The 24,033-nt window shown below is 34.3% G+C and overlaps 1 protein-coding gene across 21 annotated transcripts in view; it reads right to left on the bottom strand.

Moving 5' to 3' along the window:
• The window catches only part of ROBO2 (roundabout guidance receptor 2), a 1,716,380-nt gene that overhangs the window by 51,500 nt on the left and 1,640,847 nt on the right, over positions 1-24,033 (bottom strand). For 20 of the 21 annotated variants that reach the window (XM_086675717.1, XM_086675715.1, XM_086675714.1 and 17 more), the window contains 3 exons: positions 14,292-14,474; positions 4,131-4,173; positions 2,581-2,708 (listed from right to left, as the gene is read on the bottom strand). In XM_086675717.1, the coding sequence (XP_086531843.1) occupies positions 2,581-2,708; positions 4,131-4,173; positions 14,292-14,474 (354 nt within the window). The remainder of the gene's footprint in view (positions 1-2,580; positions 2,709-4,130; positions 4,174-14,291; positions 14,475-24,033) is intronic. The other variant, XM_086675722.1, reaches the window with a different exon arrangement.

Here is a 24,033-nt window from a genome sequence, read left to right on the forward strand (position 1 = left end):
ACTAAATTAGACTAAATTTTAGATGTTAGTGTAGCCTGCTACAAACTGAAAAAACAAAACCAAAACAAAACATATTTTCCATCTTTAGGCATTCGTTTGTTGATGTAAAGAGAGAATGGTGCACTAATCACCTACAAATATAGCAAGTAAAAGAGGCATCTAATCCTTGATAGATAAAAACTTTCAGAACAGAATTTTTTTTTTACAAAATCATTCTGGGTAAGGTAGACAGGAGTCATCTGCTCTCCTGGTGAGGAGATGCTCAGACATAGAACCCACGCATGGAAAAGTCATAGCCTGTAATTGCAGGGTTCAGAGTTTGGTCACTAGGGGAGACAGCCATTTTCAGAGGCTTTGGCAAGTAAGAATCCTAAATGGGGTGGTTACAGAAGCTGAGAAGTCATACAACAATATATTTTTTTTAATTTTCTTATTTACTACACTGATGGTGGGCACTGCTTGTCTGTCACGCTTTGTGCTAAACCTGTATATGTAAACACCCATTTAATCCTTATTATATACCTATGACACGGGGATTGTTATTGTCTATATTTTATTTGAAGAATGAGAAAAGGCCCTCTTTCTTAAAGTTGGTATTGACAGAATGCCGACTTATGCAATAATTAGTAGCTTTATTATTTGAAATACTATTTTAATTATATTCAAGCATGCATTGGCATTCCATCTGTGAAGAGAAAATGCCAGTATCCATAATTATTCTTCTAAGTCAGTATGTTTATGCACTCATGTCTGTGAAGTCCCCATCTGAAGCCTATAATAGTTTAGCCTAGCCCTGGGTCCAGCATTAATTCCACCTAGACGTGTAGAAATCCTCTAGCAGATTGAGCCACACTTTCTTGGCTCATAGCACCCCTTTCCTAATTAATCACTCCATTTTCTACCCTAACTCCACTCATCACTCAGCAGAAGGCTGGATGACTTAACACTGTACTTGGATCCTAGCATTCTCCTCTTACAAATTCATTGATGCCTTCTGACTACCTTTTGGACAAAGTTTAAAGTCTCTCTGTGACTTAGAAGGCCCTCTGTTATCTGTTCCTCTGTATTTTTGTTGTTGTTGTTGTTGTTTGTTTGTTTGTTTTTTTTACCACTTCTGCTGCCTACTACTTTATATTCACTAGGAAATTCATTCCTTTGTCAACTAAGTCTATGTCTTTCTTATTTATAAACCTTAAATGGTTGTTTCCTCTCTACACATTTTTCCCACAATTCTGACTAATCTCTACCCCTCCTTCAGATGTCAACTTAAACACACTCCATTCATAGAACTTTCTTACTCCCAGTGGGCAGCTTTCTCATGCTGGGTACTGGCAAGACAGCTCCAGTGCATTTACTATCTACAGAGCTTTCCACCAATGGAAAAGTCAATTATTTCTGCCAAACTAAACACTGAGACCACAGACTTCTCTTGTCTCATCTTTCTCTAAACCCACCAGTCTCCTTTTGAATGGATGAAAAGGTAGCAGTAGGGAGGCTGGAATTATTTATAGCAGGTCAAATTCTGCCTCCTTATAAAGACCTATAGAGAGGATTGTGGCAACAAATTTTGAAGACCTTAGCATATGAGCTACTTAGCACCTTTCTGTCTTTTATTTGGGCCACTCGTTAACAATGATAGAACTAGATTTAAGTTATCTCTCAACATGTCAACTCTCAAGAACTGTCTACTCTATAAGATATATCATGTGAGGATAAGGACCATCTCTCTTTATATTGATATTTTATTTTTAATATCTGCCATAGTGGCAGGAACACAGGACATACTTAATAAATCTATGTTGAATGACATGTAGAGAACTGAAATGACTAGTTCAAAATCCTAATTTCCAGTTAGCAGCATAGTTCCTGATTTCACTAATTGTGTACGAATAGTCCTGAAAACAAAATGTATTATGAATATTGTCATTGTGGTTAGTAATCACTTCCTTAAAGCTTAGTTTTATTCAAGGTCATATAGATGCAATAGTTTTATACATAAAATATTTAGCACTGTTCACACATGCGCTACACTAATTTTAATTATGGAAGAAAATATTCTCTAGTACATGTTTTTAAAAACACTTAGGAGGAGCGCCTGAGTGGTCAGTCGGTTGAGCATCCGACTTCAGCTCGGGTCATGATCTCACGGTGAGTTCGAGCCCCGCGTCAGGCTCTGTGCCGACAGCTCGGAGCCTGGAGCCTATTTCAGATTCTGTGTCTCCCTCTCTCTCTGACCCTCCCCCGTTCATGCTCTATCTCTCTCTGTCTCAAAAAAATAAATAAATGAGAAATTTTTTTTTAAATTTTTTAACGTTTATTTATTTTTGAGACAGAGAGAGCGCACGAACGGGGGAGGGGCAGAGAGAGGGAGACACAGAATCTGAAACAGGCTCCCGGCTCTGAGCTGTCAGCACAGAGCCTGATGTGGGGCTCGGACCCACGGACCATGAAATCATGACCTGAGCCGAAGTCGGACGCTTAACTGACTGAGCCACCCAGGCGCCCCCAAAAAAATTTTTTTTAAAAACACTTAGGAAAGCCAAGAAAACAAATGACAACATTTTGAATAGCACAACTTACCTCCACGTCCAAAATTCCCAATCTCATTCGGGCCACTATTGCTATTGTTTACTGGTAAACTCGTGGCTGGCCACGAATCTGCAAGCCATGGATAACTGGGATCACCAGCATTTAGAAGACCAGGACGGCTAAAACAGAAATTAAAGGGAAATCAACCCATGGAGCCCAATGAAAGATTTGGACACTTGTCTCATGCACAAGATTAAAGAATTGAGGAAGCTTTTAATTCACTTCAAATGAAAATGTGTAGGTTCTCAAGAATTAAGGAAATTCAGTGGTTAAGACTATATATAGCCTGTCAGTAGAAGCAGAAGCATTCTGCCTGGGATTCTGCTGACATCCAAATGAATTTAGTTGTCTGCCCTGAAACTGGTGGGAATTGGCAACATAGCAGGATCCTGAAACAAGGTTTGATGATAAATTGGTACCTCAAGGGAACAATTGCTCAGAGTGACTGCTCAGTATCAGCCATTTCCAGGACTTTGGGCTATTGCTTCCTCGATTCCTGCAGCCCCCATATTTATCTGTCCCCTGTAGGCTGTAATCCCTGTTATGAGCCCTCATGCTTGATTTAGAGGCAAAGAACTTGAAGAAAATTAATGAACAGTATTTATATTGTTCCATCAATAGCACATTTCCAAATTCTCCAAATTGCAAAATATTAGGGGTATATGAAAGATCTTTAAGGTAATTAAAGATTCACTGTGATCTCATCCAGCATGTGAGTAGAGACTATGAGAAAAACTTCCCTCACATCATATTTAATAAAGAATTCCTATTTTTGATATAAAAGATGGGAATCCGATTCCTTTCCAGATTATTAGCATATTTACAAAGAAATAGCAACATCTATAATCATTGTACTTTATTTTTGATAGACCATTTGTGTGCAGTCCCTAAGAGAAACATGTGTTTCTATGGAAACTGCAGTAAGAAGATCCAACTGCTTACTTGCTACATGCACTAGCTCTCATTAGACCTAATCTCTTTTTGCTAAAATATTGATTAAATGGGAGATTGGAAGTTATTACCAGAGCCTAATTACAATCTCCATATTGGCAAAGGGAAAATAGATGAGGATATATGGGTTTGTTATCAGCTTTTATCAATTTCAATTGAGTATCCAAAGTTGTGGAATCCAGTCCTATCAATCTACAGCCTATTCATCATCCATGAATCATTTACTTTGTGATCGATTATGTGTAATTGTTCACTCACAGCAATTTAGTGAGAGCCAATAAGGAGTCTTAAACAACAGCAACTTCATTTGCTAATGTCTAATTAATGCAATAAACATCCTGCTAACAAATGAACACATTCCTTGTGATATTTACTACTAATTTCTTCAGGGGCATCTGGGAGATATGAAACATCTGGACTTGATTCCTCTAAAGTGCACAACAGATAGATCATTAAACCTTGTGGTAAGCCATTTAATTCCTCCTAGAATTCTCAGACTTGTAAGTGATCGTTTATTACAATAATAGCCTTTACTATAGCGTTCTCAGTCCTGATTAAACTAAGAAGAAGAAAGAATCTTCTTAGCATACCTCCCATTGCTCATTAGTCCTCCATCTCCTCTTTGAAATGTAACTGTTAACAAAAGAAAGACACACACAAGTAGTCAATATTAATTACGATTAATAACAGCTACATACTGGTCCTTACTTTAGGGCTGAGGCCTCTGGGATTGTAACAAAATATAAGTAACATAATTGTACAGAGAATAAGAAGCAGTGGTTTGGCCCAGGGCAAAGCCATCGTTTAATAAGACATCTAAAAATACTTCAAGCCAATTGTATGGTTAAGTCAAAAGGGCAATTTGTACTTAGAGGTCAAAAACTCTTACAACTGGAATATATAGTGGCAGTGGAAGATTACATGCATTAATGGGGGATTATCAAACCATGACTTTTAATCTTAATATGTGGGTGTCCTAATTAGAAGGCACAACATAAAATGCACATAATAGAAATTGAAACAAAATCATTCATGGGGCGCCTGGGTGGCTTAGTTGGTTGTGTCCTACTTCAGCTTAGGTCATGATCTCATGATCTGTGAGTTCGAGCCCTGCGTTGGGGTCTGTGCTGACAGCTCAGAGCCTGGAGCCTGCTTCAGATTCAGTGTCTCCCTCTTTCTCTGCCCCTCCCCGCCTCACACTCTGTCTCTCTCTGTTCCTGAAAAATGAATAAACCTTAAAAAATTTTTAGAAAGAAACAAAATAGTTCAAACAGGCAATAATATTCTGCCAGTGAAAAAGATAAACAGGTATTGATTGACGACATATTCCTCATCATCACAGATCCTTTGAAGGACACCATTAATCACTATGAGTTGAACAACTACAGTTACAATAGACATAAACTATAATTAATAGAGAATCATGTGCTGAGTGCTTTGTTTTATCATCCAACCTTCACAAAAAATAAAATCTTCAAATATTTGATACTGAGTCTATTTAAATTGTATGTAATGATTGCAAAAACTTAAGTCCTTTATAAACCTCTTGAACTTATTAGTCACACCAACAAGCATCCCATAGAATTAAAGCTGGAGAATCTACTCCCTCCAGACACTAGATTCCATTCCACAAAGCTATCAACATAAAAATGGGTTTCAAGGATTGGCCAAAGAACGTAAATATCAGTTAGGATCCATCATTTCTTTTCCAAAACCTTTGAAAAGCCAAACATATTTGGTATTCAAAATGTTTGAGATTTCAGAAAGGTAATACAATGCATTCTACAGAGAGGATCTAAGACAGAAACTCTATTCAAAGGTTTTTTTTTTTTTAAATATGTTTGCAATAAAATACAAATATTCATGATTAGTGGGATAAAATCTATAAATAGTTTCACATTGGCATGGATCAAATTTTGCCTCTCAAAGAGTTAACTCTAAGATCATGGAACAATTCTGTTTAGTTTATGGATTGCAAAATGGCAATTCTGACTAAAATGAACATAGATCAGCTAAATCCATTCCTGGGGATGAAGGAAAAAACTGATGGCTACCAGAGGGGAGCTGGGTGGGAGGACGGGGGAAATAGGTTATGGGGATTAAGGAGGGCACTTGCTCTGCTGAGCACCGGGTATCGTATGGAAGTATTGGATCACTATATTGTACAACTGAAACTAATATTACATTGCATGTTAAATAACTGGAATTTAAATAAACACTAGAAACATTAAAAAAAAAAACCAAGAAAAAAAACATTGCATAGATGTGAATCCAATATATCCCATATTTGGAATCTGCAAATTATATTTACCACGATTTCCTAATGAGTAAATGTAAAAATAAAAGTTTATGAATTGATTCATATATATGTATATACCTATATATATATATATATGTGTGTATATATATATATATATACATATATATATATATATATATATATATATATTTTTTTTTTTTAATTTGGTAGACAGAGAGAGCACTAGTAGGGGACAGGGACAGAGGGAGAAAAAGAAGAAACTTAAGCAGGCTCCATGCTCAGTGTGGAGCCCAGTGTGGGGCTTGATCCCTAGACCCTGGGATCATGACCTGAGCTGAAATCAAGAGTCAAATGCTCAACTGACTGAGTCATAATGTTAGGGGACATTATTCCCCCCAAGAATTGATTCATATCTTAAATACATAGAGCCTATATTGTCACTTAAAATATACAGACAGTAAATCATTTTAATTTGAATAATCTCTCCATAATTCATTTTTCCTCAAGTTTTTGCTATGAAATATGATTGCTCTTTAAATTTTGTCAATTTTCAAATGCAGTTCCCCAGTCCCTTCCCTAAGGTCATCCAAGGACATATCTCTCACAACATCATAATTAGGTGACATGATCATGATCATGATTCCCAGGGTCTGTCAGGACTTCAGAAACATCTTGCTGGCACCTGAACTACATTGCCTCCTCAATTTTTCCGGTAACATCTCAAGTTCATTACAAAACAGTCCTGACATATCCTTTGCGTCTGCCCAGAACTGGCTTTGGACATCTCCTCAGAGAAGATGAAAGGACACTGATCGCTACTCTACTTCCTGACAAGCTCGCTTAAGTGACGGGAGACAAGAATCAGCAGTGGCCCATACCACATTGGGTCCCATTAATAATTGCCTTTAACAAAAACAAAAAAAGGATTAATTTGAAACAATTGATAAAAAAATATTGAGTACTGGAGCTATTAAATAAAGTCCTGATTAAGGAAAAAAATGTGCACACAAAATGTGAAAACAGTACAGCTAATTAGCTTTTTTCCATGGGATGTGACTTTCTAGTTATGTGTTTTTTTTAATGGGCTATCAAGTGAATGTTTTACTTTACTAAAAGAGAGTTAAGATAATGTTGTGAATATCATTGTGAATATGCAAATAAGCAGGCACTGATAGGCTACACCTCAAAATGTGCTATTTCGAAGATCTGTGGAAACAAGCTAAGTATTTTTCTTAATTTAGATGCTCCTCCGTCCCCATCCAAACTTTCCATTATTGTTAGAGCAATAAGTGATATTAGAGGGAAAAAAAAAAGGCAACTGAAGCAGAGGCCCAGAAATTAAGTTGTACTTTTATATACTACTGGTAAATTCTTCATAAAATATGAATTTTAAAGTTATAAGGCCACACTCAAAATTTTACTGAACAGAGAGCATTCAAATGGCCACTAAGCCCTGAAAGGATGCTCAGCATCACTGAATATCAGGGAAATAAAAATCAAAATTACAATGAGACACTACTTCACATCCATCAGGATGGCTACTATGCAAGACACAATAAATAACAAGTCTCGGCAAGGAGAGAAATTGGAACTGTAGTGAAATTGGAACGGGTGGCTCCTCAAAATTTAAAAATATAAAATTACCATATGATCCAACAATTCCATTTCTGAGTATATACCCAAAATAACTGAAAGCAAGGTCTCAAAAGATATTTGTAGACCCATGTCCATAGTACTGTTATTCACAATAGGTAAAACTTGGAAGCAATCAAAATGTCCATAGATGGACGGATAGATACGAAAAATGGTTTTATATACATACAATTCAGCTATAAGAAAGGAGAGAATTCTGACATGCTAAAACCTGGGTGAACTTGAGGACATTATGCTAAGTGATATAAATCAGTCACAAAAAGGCAAGTACTATATGATTCCTCTAATAGGAGGAAGTTGGAGTAGCCAAAATCATAGACAGGAAGTAGAAAGGTGATTTCCAGGGATTAGAGCAGTGGAGGGGGAATGGGGTGTTATTATTTACAGGGTATAAAGTTTCAATTTGAAGATGAAAAAAATTTTGGAGGTGGATGGTGGTGATGATCACACATCATAATGGTATCATTAATGATACCACTCTGTATACTTAAATATAGTCAAAATAGTATCTTTTATGTTATATATATTTTAACACATAGAATACTGGGGAAATATCATCAAGGTTAAATTAAAGACGTGTTAGAGAATGGAGTCTATGCTAAGGACTCTATGCTAAATGTTGTGAGTAAAATATATTTAAATTTCAAAGCATTTAGGACATATCCATTTTCAATTTGTGTTCCAGTCATCATTAAAATACGTTTTCAAATGTTTCTAGACCTCTTTTGGCAAAATATTCCATACAGACTCTTATCTTTGCACCTCTGCATACGAACTGTACAAAGGCAAAAATAAACAGGACATTATATAAATGCATGACCAACTTAAAATGGTCCAGAAGCAGAATTTGGTATACATGAAAATTCTCTATTTTGTATGCTTCCATGACAAAAGAAACCCAAAAAACAAACAAACAAACAAAAAAAGAAACCGTAACTATAAAATGTTTGATTAGTTATCTTTGTAAAGAAAGAAAAAAAATATGACAAATATTCAAGTTTCCTTTTTTACCACATACTCCAAACTTCTGGATTTGTTCCATCTTGAAAAGTAGACCAAAAGTAACTTTGTTGCATTAGACCATGAAATGAAAAGTAGACTAGAAATAAGGACAAGCAATTAGAACTCACAAATAGAAGTCATATATGGTGTTTTGATTAGCATTTTTCTCCTGTCTTTTTTCGTTTTCTTTCTTTCTTCCTTCTTTCCTCCCCCATCCTCCTTCTTTCTTTTCTCCTTTCCTCCCTTCCTCTCTTTCTTCCTTCCTTCCTCCCCTGCTCCCTCCCTCCCTTCCTTCTTTCCTCTCTTTCTTTTCTTTCTTTCTTTCTTTCTTTCTTTCTTTCTTTCTTTCTTTCTTTCTTTCTTTCTTTTTCCTTCCTTCCTTCCTTCCTTCCTTCCTTCCTTCCTTCCTTCCTTCCAGAGCGGGGAAAAATAAATGCCACAGAAAATTGCAAGCTATTTCTTCTGATTTGATTTGGCTTTCATTTCAAAAAGATGTTGAACTTCCTTGAATTTAAAAGCAAGAGGGAGGGAAAGAGAGGTCGTTGGAAAATTTGGCTCTGGTCATGATTTTGATAATCACAGTGTAATAACGTTGTGCTTACCAGAGATAAATTTGAAATAAGTGTGAATCTTTACCAGGAACGAGTCCCTGCTAGTATATAAAGTTAAGAACTTCAGGGAACAACATATAGAAGTTTTTTTTTGTTTTTTGTTTTTTTTAATCTAAAGCTAACTGGATCATGCTAAGATGTCCAAAATGTTCTACAGACACCACAATCTGAAACGTTTTAGAATTGCATTAAATATTTTGAATTTATTGCAATATTTATAAAGGAAATAAGGTAAAGAGATTTTGCAAGTTTATGTCATACAGAAAGTACCTCTACTATTATCTGACAGGATTAATCCTAATCTCATGCCTGCTAGAACTGAGGGGGAAGGGAAATGTAACTATGTGGTAAATTGACATTTTGAGGTAAGGAAGCTTTCAGAGTGCCTATCTCTAGTAGGCCACATTTTCCTACTCCAAATGGAAACTTTAATGTTGCCAGCCAAGCCTCATTCCCTCTCCTGATAAGCTAGTTCTCAAATATGAATGTAGATTAATCCTCTTTTAATAAGCATTAACTCAGCCCAGAAAATCAGAGTATAAAAATTCCATCAAATCTTTTAGCTCTCTTTGGATAGTTTTGTCAAATAATTTATATTTTACCAACAGTTTTAAAGCTATGTAAGAAGTGTTTAGCATTTCATAATTTGCTTACTCAATAATATATTGTTTATATTTACTGAGTTTCATAAAGCCTGTTATTCTCAGATGTAATATAATACTTATAAAGTATCACTCACCCCTTTAGGTGCAAAATATATACTTTCATTAAAAAGTTGATAACTTAAAAATTGTGAATAAGAAAAGTGAACAAGGTAAGTTTGAAAAGAGTCATTAGCCTTCATGAGGATTATAAAATGGATATATATGAGTATGTATATTATATATACATATAGCTACATAGACCTCTCCTGTGAGCTACATGGTTTTTATTCAAACTTACGTTGTTTATTTATCTATTCACAAATACTGTTATACCCGTGATCAAACATTTACTCCAGATTCAAAAATCACCTCATATGCTCTGTTTTTTCTGCCCAAATCTTTTTACAACTCATTTGATGTTACAACAATTCAAGTGGTGAATTAGTCGAGCAGTCATGAGCCTCACAAGCAGTGACAAGTAGACTTTTAGTGCTCAATGGAGCATAAGATAAATAACATTGTATGATGCTGTATGAAAGTATAAAATGATTTCACATAGAATATAAGGATTCCCTTTTTTGTTGTTGTTCAAGCTGCCTTTCTTTGCACCATATGCAAAGAGGTGACATGTGATTATATCTGAAGAATTAAAGAAAGGATAAATAGGAAACAATTGAATAAGAAGTTAGCATGTAACATTGCCTGGGGAAATCTCCACTATCTGCTATGTAAAGAAACAAAGTATATTCAGGCCAAATTCTCCTCTCAGATCATTTAAATATATGTTTGCATTTAATTCATTATTTTAAGGTTATTTATTTATTTTGAGACAGCGGGAGTGTCAGAGAGAGAGAGAGAGGAGGAGAGAAAAGCCCAAGCAGGCTCTGTGCTGCCATGGGGCTTGAACCCAGAAATCGTGAGATCATGACCCGAGCTGAAGAGTAGGACACTTAACCAACTAAGCCACCCAAGCGCCCCTGCATTTGATACTTGATATTCATTTTTACAATGTAAGGTGTCATTCACTAGTGTTCTATGATAAATATGTTAAATCCTCCAATATATGAAAAATATCAATACTGAGTAGCATGTTTTTATTTTATTTCCTTCTAAACATTCAAATATAATTTTCCACATGACAGATACACAAAGATTAGCTTTAAAAAAAGTCAGTAAGTTTTTGCCTGCACAGGGTGAGTGGAAGGCTGCCTGCTGAGAGTTAGAATTTCCAACCTGAAAGATATTGAAATGTCTTCCCACCAGTTAAAATCTTCCCTGTTCTACTTCTAGTGGTAAGAGGAGATTTGGAATGAAGCAGAGAAAAGGGAGTGCCGAAATCAAATTTTACCTGCTTTACAATTCTACTTAGAGTCAGTCAAGCTTTATTAAAATGCATGTATAGGGGCAGCTGGGTGATTCAGTTGGTCAAGCATCTGACTTCGGCTCAGGTCATGATCTCAAGGTTCCTGAGTTTGAGCCCCGCATCAGGTGAGCTTCAGCCTCCCCCCCAACATAGGGTGAGTTCAAGTCTCCCTTTGGGTGAGCACGGGTGCCCCACTGGGTGAGATCGAGACCCGCGTCAGGAGCCTCACTTTGGGCTCCATGCTGATGGTGCAGAGCCTGTGTGAGATTCTCTCTCTCTTGCCTTCTCTCTGCCCCTTACTCAGTTGCACCCTCTCTCTCTCTCAAAAAAAAAAAAAAAAAAGTAAATAAAACAAAATAAAATAAAATGTGTGTATATATGCAAATTGCACAAAATATATATTATATCTTAATATATATAAATTGCACCAGATGTTTAAGTATAATCCAAGATCACAACTGAGGTTGGAAAGAAAGGAAATATCTTATGTTACAAAATTAATCTAAATACTTATCCCAAAATAGACTTTTTGTTTATTTAGGGAAAAAAATTACCAATGCTCTCATGAATTAACAATAAAGTTTGGACACTATATAGACATTACCATGTAGTAAAAATGTGAAAACAGTAGGCTTTCCATTTTGTGAGAAAAATGACATTGCTTTCATACTGGTAAAATTTAAAACATTCCCAGAGAAGTTTTATGAAAACCAAAATATAAATAGAACCAGTACAAATCAAGTATATTCCCTATAAGTTTTATAACACACTTCAAAGAAAGAAAAAAATAGCCTTGTATGAAATCTTTGTGCTCCTACAACATCAGAAATTTAAAACTTTGATACATATTCCACTAATCATTCCTATTTAAAATCCCCATTTTTAAAGTTGTATAAGGACAAGAATATGAAAATTTTAACAGGTGAAGGGTAAGATGTATATGGACGGAGATTATAAAAAAGATCATAAAGTCAGATATACATTGCTAGGTACCTGTGGTTTGGATTTTCATTTGCTTCTCACTTAGCAGAGAACATCACTTGCTAGAAGGCAAATTATTAGTTGAAGGTAAATCCATTCTGGGAGTCAGCCATCTATCAATTAAGTATAAAGGTTTTGAAAGGCTGCTCTCTGGCTTGGCCTTATTCCAAAATATTTGAAGGGCATAGCACCTTCTGAGTTAGCAGTTCCTCTACAAGCAGATGGATATCAATCACAATGAGAAATGATAATAGGAACTGTACTATTCTTGTCAAGCTCAAAAACCAACAGATATTTTCAAATTAAATGCATAGGTTTTAAAAAGAACTGATGTTAAAAAAAAATAAAAGGGAGAGGAAAAAGAAGAACAAGGAAGTCTGATATAATTTTACTAAAAGCACAAACCTAAAAGTTAAGAGAACTATGTTATTTGTAAGGAGTGAGGGAATGAATGTGGGGGATAAAAATGCAATGCCTCGAATGTGGATATCTTAGAACTTTGCAGTGAAACTAGCACGGTCAATCTTTTATTATTTTCACTTAGGTCAAGCAAAGGGATAAACATAAACTAGTCCATGAATTAAGTCAGTTCTTCCCTATGATTTAGATGATTTGTACGTGCATCACAGGGATGAACTGTAACATGGTGATTGACTAAATAGATGGGTTGATGGACAATACCTACAAAGAGTGAAAGTAGAGGACTGGACTGCAGAACAAGAAGTACATTAAATATCACGAATGTTCAAGACTCTGACACTTGGCAGTTATTACCTAGTATTCCTTGGTGGGAAGAATGCCTCCCTGATGTGGTGAGATAGCACTCAGAATGATAAAACACAAGGGAGAAACCATCAGCGACCAATGGAATATGAGAATGGGAGAATGACTGCAAGTCACAAAGTTTGGAATCCCCTTTTCAATGGATACACTATACTGCTTTCTCTAGTCTTTGAAACGTAGTCTAACCAGTAAATAATAAGCTTTATTTTCATAAGATACAGATATGAGCTATAACGTTAGAATCAAATCATCATATTTAAATACTGTGAAATAACCAGTAAGACAACCAAGCGGGTCCTATCCCTTCCATTTTGCAGTATTTAGACATTATCAGTGGCTTAGAAGCCTACAAGCTACAGCAGCATATCAGCTTAATAAACTATGAAGTTTCTGTCAAAATCAGTTATTAAGACATTTATAAACATTTAAACTTAAAATTAAAACTAGAAATAGAAGACTGAATAAAATGTGTCAAAAATTCTAAAATGTTTGTAGGATGATGTTAAATGAAAATTATTCCCTTCTAAATTCTAGAAAGAGTGAAATATTGTGAGACAACTTATTTTTATGATTGTTGTTAGAGGAAATACTTAAAATGAATTGCAATTAAAGTGATTATTAACTATAGCTTCATTACTGAGTTCACTCTTCTAATCACTGACTTGATAATTCCACCCCCTCCCCTATCTCCTCTGCCTCAGAAATGTTTTGAAGGTCACAATTTTTGACTCCTTGGAATTCTGTTTCAGACTCTAAAAAGAAAACATTTTTGCAAATAGAATATCTAGGATCTTCTTTTTCTTCTGCTTCTTTTCCTTCCCATTTTTCTTCCTTCTAAAATGATGATTGGCTACCTTGAAACAGACACCCTCTTTAAGTGATTATGAAGTCATTTAATTCATGCCTCACCAGTCTTATTAATTGTGATGAGATTTTTTTTGCTTATTTTTATTTGCCTTCCGGGACATGTCCTATTGTAATCTGCATCTTGAAATACTAAAAGCTATATTTTAAATATTTTTGTTCTCACTGAGCATGTTAGTAACGCTCTTGCCTAAATCCACTTCTCAAATAATGGCTGCATAGCATGCAGTCTGTGTGTGTGTGTGTGTGTGTGTGTGTGTGTGTGTGTGTGTGCTGTGCTTGTGAGTGAGTTTTGAAGAACTACTTGAGAAAAAAATGGTTACACATATCCATGTGCATTCTTGTTGCACTTCATCGGAGATACAAGCAAAAAGCTTGCCTTATGTTTATAACGTAATATGGTGAAAAGAGATGCATTAAAGCACGTTGTTTATAATTGCATTTTACAGAGCAGGTGTTTAAAACAAGCCCAAAACATCTATTCATTCATTCGTTCATTCACTCATTCGTTATTCAATTCCATTCCTTCTCTTTCATTTCATTACATTCCTAAAGTTAAGAGGTTTTCTTAGCTAGAGACAGTCTCTTACCAGCATAATTACTGAGCCCCTTTCTCTTCTTTCTTCGCCAATACAACCAGATGCTAAAACCCATCAAGATTACCCAGCAGGCACCACCAATACCAGCTATAAAGGCTGGTTGCTTCACAACATCAGTGATTTGTTCAGTTATGCTGTTATTGTTTTCAGTAATGACAACTTCATTACGTCCTCCTGTGGAAGAAATAATAGTTTTAGTAAACATTATTATGAAAGTCAACACAGGAATACCTACATGGTGTACCAAAGACAGAGAAAATTATAAAATTCCTATGAAGGCAGGTAATAATTGTGCTCTGAGCCTGTCAAAATTATTGATAAGCGTATATTATACGTTTCAGAAGAAGAATCAAGTTATGAGTTTAAAATGTGATTAAGAACATTGCTCCCTTATGCTTGGGGTTACTATGAATAGATTCAGAACTGCTTCTTGATTTATTGCCTTATCAATAAGTACTAATGCAAGTGCTAGTGGGCAAAATAACAGCAACGTTTCTTCAGCCAAATAAAGCATATTTTAACATAGTCTTGCTAAAATAAAATTTAAAAAAGCAACTACAACATTCACAGGGTATTTATAAATTGTCTTTCCTCTATAGCACTGCCTAAGTTGAAGTGTTCAAGATTTAAAAATAGGTAACTTAATATTATCCTTAATATTCTAACAGGGAATTTATTTTGATCAAACAGCCTTTAATTTTTTTGGAATGTATTAAAACTACTATATAAAACAATGACAATTATAGAAGTATATTTTCATAGAGATTAGTGTCTATAATTAAAATGTCACAAAAATGGGGCGCCTGGGTGGCACAGTCGGTTAAGCATCCGACTTCAGCCAGGTCACGATCTCGCGGTCCGTGAGTTTGAGCCCCGCGTCGGGCTCTGGGCTGATGGCTCAGAGCCTGGAGCCTGTTTCCGATTCTGTGTCTCCCTCTCTCTCTGCCCCTCCCCCGTTCATGCTCTGTCTCTCTCTGTCCCAAAAAATAAATAAACGTTGAAAAAAAATTAAAAAAAAATGTCACAAAAAGATAAATCTCACATATTCCTTTAAAACTAAACTAATTTGAAAATCCACTTGTAGGTTTAATTAAAAAGACAACTTTAAAATTAATTCTAAGGTCTATGTTACTAAACATTTACTTTTTTTTTTTTTTTTTTTAATTTTTTTTTATTTTCAACGTTTATTTATTTTTGGGACAGAGAGAGACAGAGCATGAACGGGGGAGGGGCAGAGAGAGAGGGAGACACAGAATGGGAAACAGGCTCCAGGCTCCGAGCCATCAGCCCAGAGCCTGACGCGGGGCTCGAACTCACGGACCGCGAGATCGTGACCTGGCTGAAGTCGGACGCCTAACCGACTGCGCCACCCAGGCGCCCCTAAACATTTACTTTTTAAAATTAATTTATTTATTTTGAGAGAGAGACAGAGAGCAAGCAGGAGATGGCCAGAGAGAGAGGGAGGGAGAGAGAGAATCCCAAGCAGGCTCTGTGCTGTCAGCATACAGCCCAACATGGGGATTGATCTCAGGAACTGTAAGATTCGGGACCTGATCTGAAATCAAATCAGACGCTTAACCAACTGAGCCACCCAGGTGACCCACTAAAATAAACATTTAAATCTGGACTATTATTCTAGAAATACTCATGTTTTTGAGAATTTAGACCTCTCAGAGATAATTAAAATCTTAATCCACATTTTAAAATAGTTAAAAACTCATGGAATCATAGTATCACTTAAGAGCAAAGATTTAGGTTAGGTGTTTATATAAGAGATTAAGAAATTTACACACTGATGTGAAATTATTTGTAATGTCAACATCATATCTTATTAATTACTAATCAAAGGCTTTTTAAAAGAAATCGAAATCGAAATATAAGTGGCTAATTTCAACATATTACATCCAAAGATGTTCATTGTTTTAGTTATCATGGCACTACAATATATTAGAAAGAACACGGTCTTTGAAGTTTTCTGTTTGAATATCATCCCTGCCACTTACTAGCTTAAGTAAGCAATAACCTCATGTAGGTCACTTAATCTTTTCAAGTACCTGTTTCTGCTAGTTGGCAACAGTCCTGTTTCAAATATTTGGGAGTGTTATTTAAGATAATGTATGTAAAGAGGCTGATAGGAACACAGTAGTTTGTTGATTCAAAATTAGGACCCAGGTATAGGTACAGGTTACTTTAAGAACCACTCACATAACTTCAGGGATGTAAGTTGTAAATTGTCCAGATGTGAGATCTGGAAAACCACAGATGACTTGTTTACTAGTTTCTTCTTTCTTTCAGGTCAGAAATTAACCTACATTTCCCAGACTCACTTGTAGTTGAAGTGAAACAAAGTGACTGAGTTATTGGCCAATACAGCAGGGGCACAAGTTATGCATACTACTTCCAGATCTGACCCAGACACTACTGTAACAATACTTGACATTCTCTTTCCTTCCTAATGTTAAATAGAAAGAGTGGATCTTTGGAGGATTCTGACCCCGCTCAAAGATGGCACAGCTAGTGACTGGAAGGATTGAAATTCCCTGAATAACTGTGTGGAGTAGAAGCCCCACCCATTCTGCTACTCCATACTAGACAGGGGTATGAATAAGAAAAAACAAACAACCTTTATTTTTTTAAGCCAATCAGTACATAGGCTTGTTTCTTACAGCTGCTAGTATTTTTGTTATGCATACTTATATTCTATTTCTGAAATGTCTTTTGTGTTAAATTCTAGATGTGAAAACCAGATTCACTTATGTAATAAACCTGGTTAATTTTTCCAACCTATTTGCCCTTTATTATTATACATATAAACTTAGTTTAAAATGTATTTAAAAGGGCACCTGGGTGGCTCAATTGGTTAAGCATCTGACTTCAGCTCAGGTCATAATCTCATGGTTCATGAGTTCAAGCCCTGCATTAGGCTCTCTGCCTCTCCCCTGCTCACTTGCCCTCTTTCAATTATAAACATTTAAAAAAATGTATTTAAACTGAGCTCATATTTTCAATATGAGACATACACATATCTGGCGATTTTTCTAACTACTAATAGTTACTAAAGAGAAAACAAACACCTTATAGAACAAAGAGAAGAGAAAATGTGTCCTTCATTTGTGTAAAAGGTCCATAAAATATCATATTTGGTACAGTGTGATATATATGTTACCCAAGGTTTATTACTATTTCTTATGCTTCTGGTATTTTTGAAAAATGTTGTCAGTTGGACTAATTAGAGTATAGACAAGGGATGCATGTGACCTGTAACGCTCCATTGTTCTTGCAGACAAAAAATATAATGAAATGTAATGTCTTTCTCCCATTGGAGAGTAATGAAGAACAAAACTAATTTGTTGGACTAAAAATTAATTAGACACATCAGATTCGATTGTACCTATTACTGTGAAAGTTTGCAGCTGTTCCACATATTATTACCAACTATATAAGGTAAGCATTAAATGGCCAAATGATTAAAGAAACAGTAGATATATTATTAAACAAGATTGCTTGAAAATTTTAAGTCAAAGTAAATTTGTTACATGGCATACTCTTTGATGCTTACATATGTAAATATATGTGGTTGCATTTCTGTATCTGTAAATGCAACAGTACAGAACTATGGACACTTTGAGGTAAAAGTCATCTTACCAGTGGAAAATACAGACAAAAGAACAATATTGCCTTTAAACTTGTGTAAGGCTATTTATTATCTTTATACAATATTTTAATATTCCCTTAATGGAACTTTCTGGAATGAAAACTAAACTGAGAAGAAATAGATGAAACTGTGCATAGTCTGGTATGAGACAAATCTAAAGTTATCAGCCATAAATTACATCAAATGCCAACAAATGATTTAATTAAAGCAAAGTGGAAGTGTGGTAGAGCTTGAGTCCCTTTGAGTGCTGTTTCTAGTACTGACTAGAAAATAGAGAAAGCACAGATTGAAACAGAAAAAGAGATTAGCCATCCTAAATCACTTTTCAACTAAGGAATAACAGTTGTGTAGATAAGGTTATCAGACAAGATGTTAAGGTAGACGTGCTGGAGTAATTAAAGAAACAATTAAAGGCTTCTTCCGTACAACAGTAGATATTAAAAAGAAATAAATCTCTTGAGGACAAATAGCCTTTTCTGCATTGAATTGTGCGTGTGTGTGCATGCATGTGTTTTTATGTGTGAGTGCATGTATTTATTTTCAATTCTATTTGATTATAGCTTGAATATTGCATATTCTAGCTGCTTGAACAGAAGATAGAAATAGTGTTTATTACATGTTTTTATTCATAGAAAATTTGGAAACAGTTATATGATACACTAAAATAACCCAAAAGGTACTATTATACATTTGAACACAGTCCTTTTAAAATAATAGAAATTTAAGAAAATTTTATTTTTGATTTAAAATACGCTAAATTAGCTTTCTTTTTTTAAGATTACTATACAAATTGGATCCTGAGAAATTTAACAGAAACCCATGGGGGAGGGGAAGGAAAAAAAAAGAGGTTAGGGTGGGAGACAGCCAAAGCATAAGAAACTTAAAAACTGAGAACAAACTGAGGGTTGATGGGGGGTGGCAGGGAGGGGAGGGTGGGTGATGAGCATTGAAGAGGGCATCTTTTGGGATGAGCACTGGGTGTTTTATGGAAACCAATTTGACAATAAATTTCATATATTAAAAATAAAATAAAATAAAATAAAATTACTATACAATTGTTAAAATTCTTAATTGACATCACATGAGCTTAGTTAAATGGTATTCTTGTAATGTTGTACTTGCTTCCAAGTATAATAAATTCCCCAAATATGGGGAACAACACAAGTAGTCCTACAAAAAAGAAAAAAAAAACCTTCCTTTGCTTGAGAATTTTACTTATTAATAAAGGTAATAGAAAAAACAGGAAATAAAAATATAGATACTTGATAATCTTTGAATTAGACATATTACATTTCATATATGCATGAGAGAGGAGAAAAACCTTAAAGCTTTGTTTACTTATCTGTTTCTCATAGAAAACAATGCTTTTTAAAGATATTTCATAAACATTTTTTCAGGGGAAAATTAATTGCATATATATATATATGCATACATGCATTATATATATGTATACACACACACACATACACACACACACACACACACACACACACACACACACATATGTCAGTTAAATCCTTTTGGGTGTACCTGTATTTTTCTCTTATTCCAATTTATTTTAGAAAATCTCAGAAGGGCAAGACTGTAGGTTCCCCTCAGGTTAAGAAATTAATTCAGTCTGTATGACTAATTAAGAAAGGGAAGGCAATTTAAAGGAAAGTTAATACTATAACTTTTCTCTTTAATTCTTTTAATATATAAAAGAACAAAAACTTGGAGGATATAAAAAATCAACAATATGACTGAATGTTAAATCTCTTCATATTCAATAAATACTTTGTAATAAGAAACAATTTTCCAAAAATTGGCAGTGTGCTCTGTGTGTATCATTTCAAAAATAAAACAAACAGAAATCAATGGAACTGGCATATTCTTTTTTTTTTAATGTTATTTTTCAAACAGGGAGAGAGAGAGAGAGTGAGAGAGAGAGCAAGGGAGGGACAGAGAGAGGAAGGACAGAGGATTTGAAGTGGGCTTTATGCTGACAGCAGAGAGCCTAATGAAGGGCTTGAACTCACAGCCTATGAGATCATAACCTCAGCTAAAGTCAGACACTTAACCAACTGAACCACTCTGGTGCTCCCTGAGACATTCCACTGTACCAAACTCTCAGCAAATATTCTTAAAATATGTAAACTCTAGGAAGAGTATTTTTTTAAGAATTAAAGATAATAATAACCAAATGAAAGCAGAAAGAACTAAAGGGATTTGTCCCTTGAAAGCAGAGAACTCTAGGGGAAATCTGTACTTTTGAGGCTTCTTTTTCCCCTTGAAGATTTCAACCCCTACAGTGCTGGGCAGCTAGGACCCAAGTTGCAATCCTCAATTGTACTGGTCTGAGGTGTCAGAGGATAGTGTTCTGAAATGACAGAATGACTGAAAAATCTCACTGGGAAGCCATGTGAAAGAGCCACAGGAAAATGATATTCCCAAATCCCCAATCGACACTCTTCCCCTCCCCCAACCCCCGCAGAATCCTAAGGTTAACCCTTAGTTGCATGAAGAATGAACATTCCAAACATCTCATGAAAATCAAAAGCTAGAAAGCTGAAAAGGCTAAACAGACTTTCAACAGATGTCCACTGCAAAGACTGTGTTCAAACCTCAAATTTCATCAAGTTGGGAAAACAGATAAACATATTAGGTTTTTCACTGAACCCTCTTGAGAGCCATGATTTAGAAGAAAAGATCATGTTGAGATTTTGCTTGAGACTAAGGTCAAATATAAACAGCCCTATACTAACAAATGTAAAATCCAAACCACCACAAGATCAAGATGATCAGCCAGTAACATAACTTACTTTAGAACAAAACCCAACTTTCTTTAGAAGATCACAAAATTTTATGGTATGCATCTGCAATATCTAGTATACAGTAAAAAAATACTAAACATGCAAAAACAAGCAAAATAACAGCAAAAGAAAGAAAGAAAGAAAGAAAGAAAGAAAGAAAGAAAGAGGCACAAACAACAGGAAAAAAATGACCAAAGGTCAAGAGAAAAGGTAATCAATAGAAACAGACCATAAGATGATACACATGTTGAAATTAGGAGACAAGGACATTAAAATGGCTATTACAATATGTTCATGGACTTAAATTAATAGAGTCATTATAAACGAATATATGAGGGATGAAAATGTAAAAGAAAAACAATGGAAATAGTAGAACACAAAAGTGTATTATATAAAATTAATAATTCACTGGATATTTTCATTTCTGCCCATAAAGAAATAACAGGTATGGGACATGTAATCTCACCATAAATAAGTAGAAAACTAAGCAAATATGTAAAACAAAAGGGAAGCATTGTGAAAAAAGGGAAATAAACAAGGGAGATCATATTATTTTCATAGCTTTTGGTCAAATGTGGCTAAGTTAAAGAAATAGAGGAATTCAGGGACATTAAGGAAATTGAATTTATGGAACAAAATATCTGAAAAAAAATGAGTAACATAAAATACTTTCCTTAGTTTTAATTTACTTAAAAGAGAATTCATGATTTAAAGTGAAGCAAAAAGTAATACCTTAGTTTGTATATTGGTGTTTGTTATATGTATAAGAGTAAAATTTTAACAATAGAAAAATATTGAGAGCAAGGAAAATGGAATTATATTTTTTAAGATCCTTATAGGCAAATCCTAGAGTAACCATTATTAAAAAAATAGTGGATATAAACTATAATATAGAGAATTATTTAATTCATCCAAATGAAATTGGGGACTTAGGAAACAGGAATAGAGTTGGATAGAAAACAAATAGCAAGATGGTAATTCTAAGCCAAAACACATCACTGATTACATTAAAGATAATGGTGTAAGCATTCCAATTAAAAGATTGTCATATTTTTAAAAACTTTTTAAATGTTCATTTTTGAGAGAGAGAGAAAGAGCACATGAGCAGGGGAGGGGCAAAGAGAGAGGGAGACACAGAATCTGAAGCAGTATTCCGGCTCTTAGCTGTCAGCACAGAGCCTGATGCAGGGCTCTAACTCACCAACTATGAGATCATGACCTGACCTGAAGTCAGATGCTTAACCAACTAAGCTAGCCAGGTGCCCCAAGACTGTCATATTGAATTTAAAAAAGAGTTAACATGAAGTTTAAATAAGAGAAATGTACAGTTTCTCTGTAAAAGGATGGAAACAACACAAGCCATACAAACACTTATAAGATAATTAGCTATTAGTATAGCTATACTAATATAAGACAAACTAAATTTCAGGAAAAAGATCTTACTGGCTTATAAAGTGGGGCATTCCATTGTGATAAAGGGTAAGTTCATTAATAAGATATAACAACCCTAAAATGTATTCACTTAAAAGGAGTAGTAAAAAACAAAAACGTATAGATGGAAATGAGAAATACCCAAATCTTTAATTACAATAAATTTCCAGACTCCTTTCTTATTGATTGAAAGAATCAATAGGTAGAAAATCAGTAACGACCTAAATAATACTACCAACTAATCTGACATGACACATATAGAACATTCCACTGTAGAACAGAAATATATACATACTTTTCAAGTGCACAAGGAACATTCATTAAGACCAAATGCTGGGCCATAAAATAAGTCTCCATATTTAAAGGCTAAATTCATACAATATACATTCCCTGAACTCATTGGAATTAAATTATAAATCATAAAGAAAAACCTATCTGAAAAATCCCAAAACATTTGGAAATATAATGATATGCTTCCAAATAACCTCTACAAAGTAAAAAAAGTCCTTTGGGGAAGTGACAAGTATTTTCAACATTGTGATAAATGGAAACATAACACCTCAAAATGTGTAAGATTCAGCTGAACATGTGTTTAGCAAGAAATGTATAACTTTATATATCCATATTAGAAAAGAAGAAAGGTCCAAATCATTGATATAAATATCCATCTTAAGAAGCAACATAAAAGTAAGTAGAAGAAAAAAGAGCAGAAATTAATCAGAAAGAAAATAGCAAAGTCAAAAGTTTCTACTTTGAAAAGATTAATAACATTGATAAATCCATATCAAGACAGCTTGAAATTGAAGGGGAGGGAGCAAAAAAAAAAAAAATTGGAGGAAAAAAAGAGAACACAAATTCTCATCATTTAAGCATAAAAGAGATGACATTACCACACATCCTGCAATCATCACAATTGAGTGTATTATAAATAAAGAGGTAGTGCAAATAAGCATATAATTATAAATTCAACAACTTAGATGCTTTAGACAAATTCAAAACCAAATGTCCATTTATCACAACCAATACAGGACTAATAAAATTCTAAATAAATGTAAATTCATAAATATAAATAGAATCCACAAAAAAAAAAAAAAAACCTCTAGGCACAGATATTATCACTGATTTCAACAAAGTATTTAAGGAAAAATAATTAAAAGGCCTACAAAAACTCTTACAGACTATAGTAGAGAAAGGAATACTTCCCAATCCCTTTTATAAAGCTAAATACTCTGATTCTAAAACCTGACAAAGACATTAGAAGAAAATAAATCTATTGATCAATATCCCTCATGAACATGGATGCAATTTTTTTTTTTTTTTTTACCAGATGTTAGCAATTAGATCCAGTAGTATCTACAAAAAACATATTTTGACCAGGAGGGATTTAACCCAGAAACAAGTGCAAGATTTATTCACCTTTAAAACAATACAATAGAATTTACCATATTAAAACAAATAAGAAAAGAGAATATTACTTGAATACACTCAGAAAAATATGTCACAACTATTAAAATAAATAAGTGAAGTGAATAAGGTCAAAAGATAAAAGGGCAATATATAAAATTAACTTTATATATAATTTAGAACAGTTAGAAAAGGAAATTTTACAAACATACTTATAATAGTATAAAAAATCAAATAGGGAAAGTTTAATAAACCATGGGATGATATACTTATTAAAATAAATAAGCCTCAAACCTCAAACCACATGCAATTACTTTAAGATGAATTATACACATAATTATAAGAGCTAAAATTATAAAGCTGCTAGAAGAAAATATAAGAAAATGTCTTTGGTATCTGTAGGTAAGACACAATTTCTTAGAAAGCACTACACATAAAAGAAAAATGTGCT

The sequence above is a fragment of the Puma concolor genome, chromosome C2 (assembly GCF_028749965.1).
Source record: "Puma concolor isolate L17-30 chromosome C2, mPumCon1.1.hap2, whole genome shotgun sequence".
In the NCBI taxonomy this organism is placed as follows: Eukaryota; Metazoa; Chordata; class Mammalia; order Carnivora; family Felidae; genus Puma; species Puma concolor.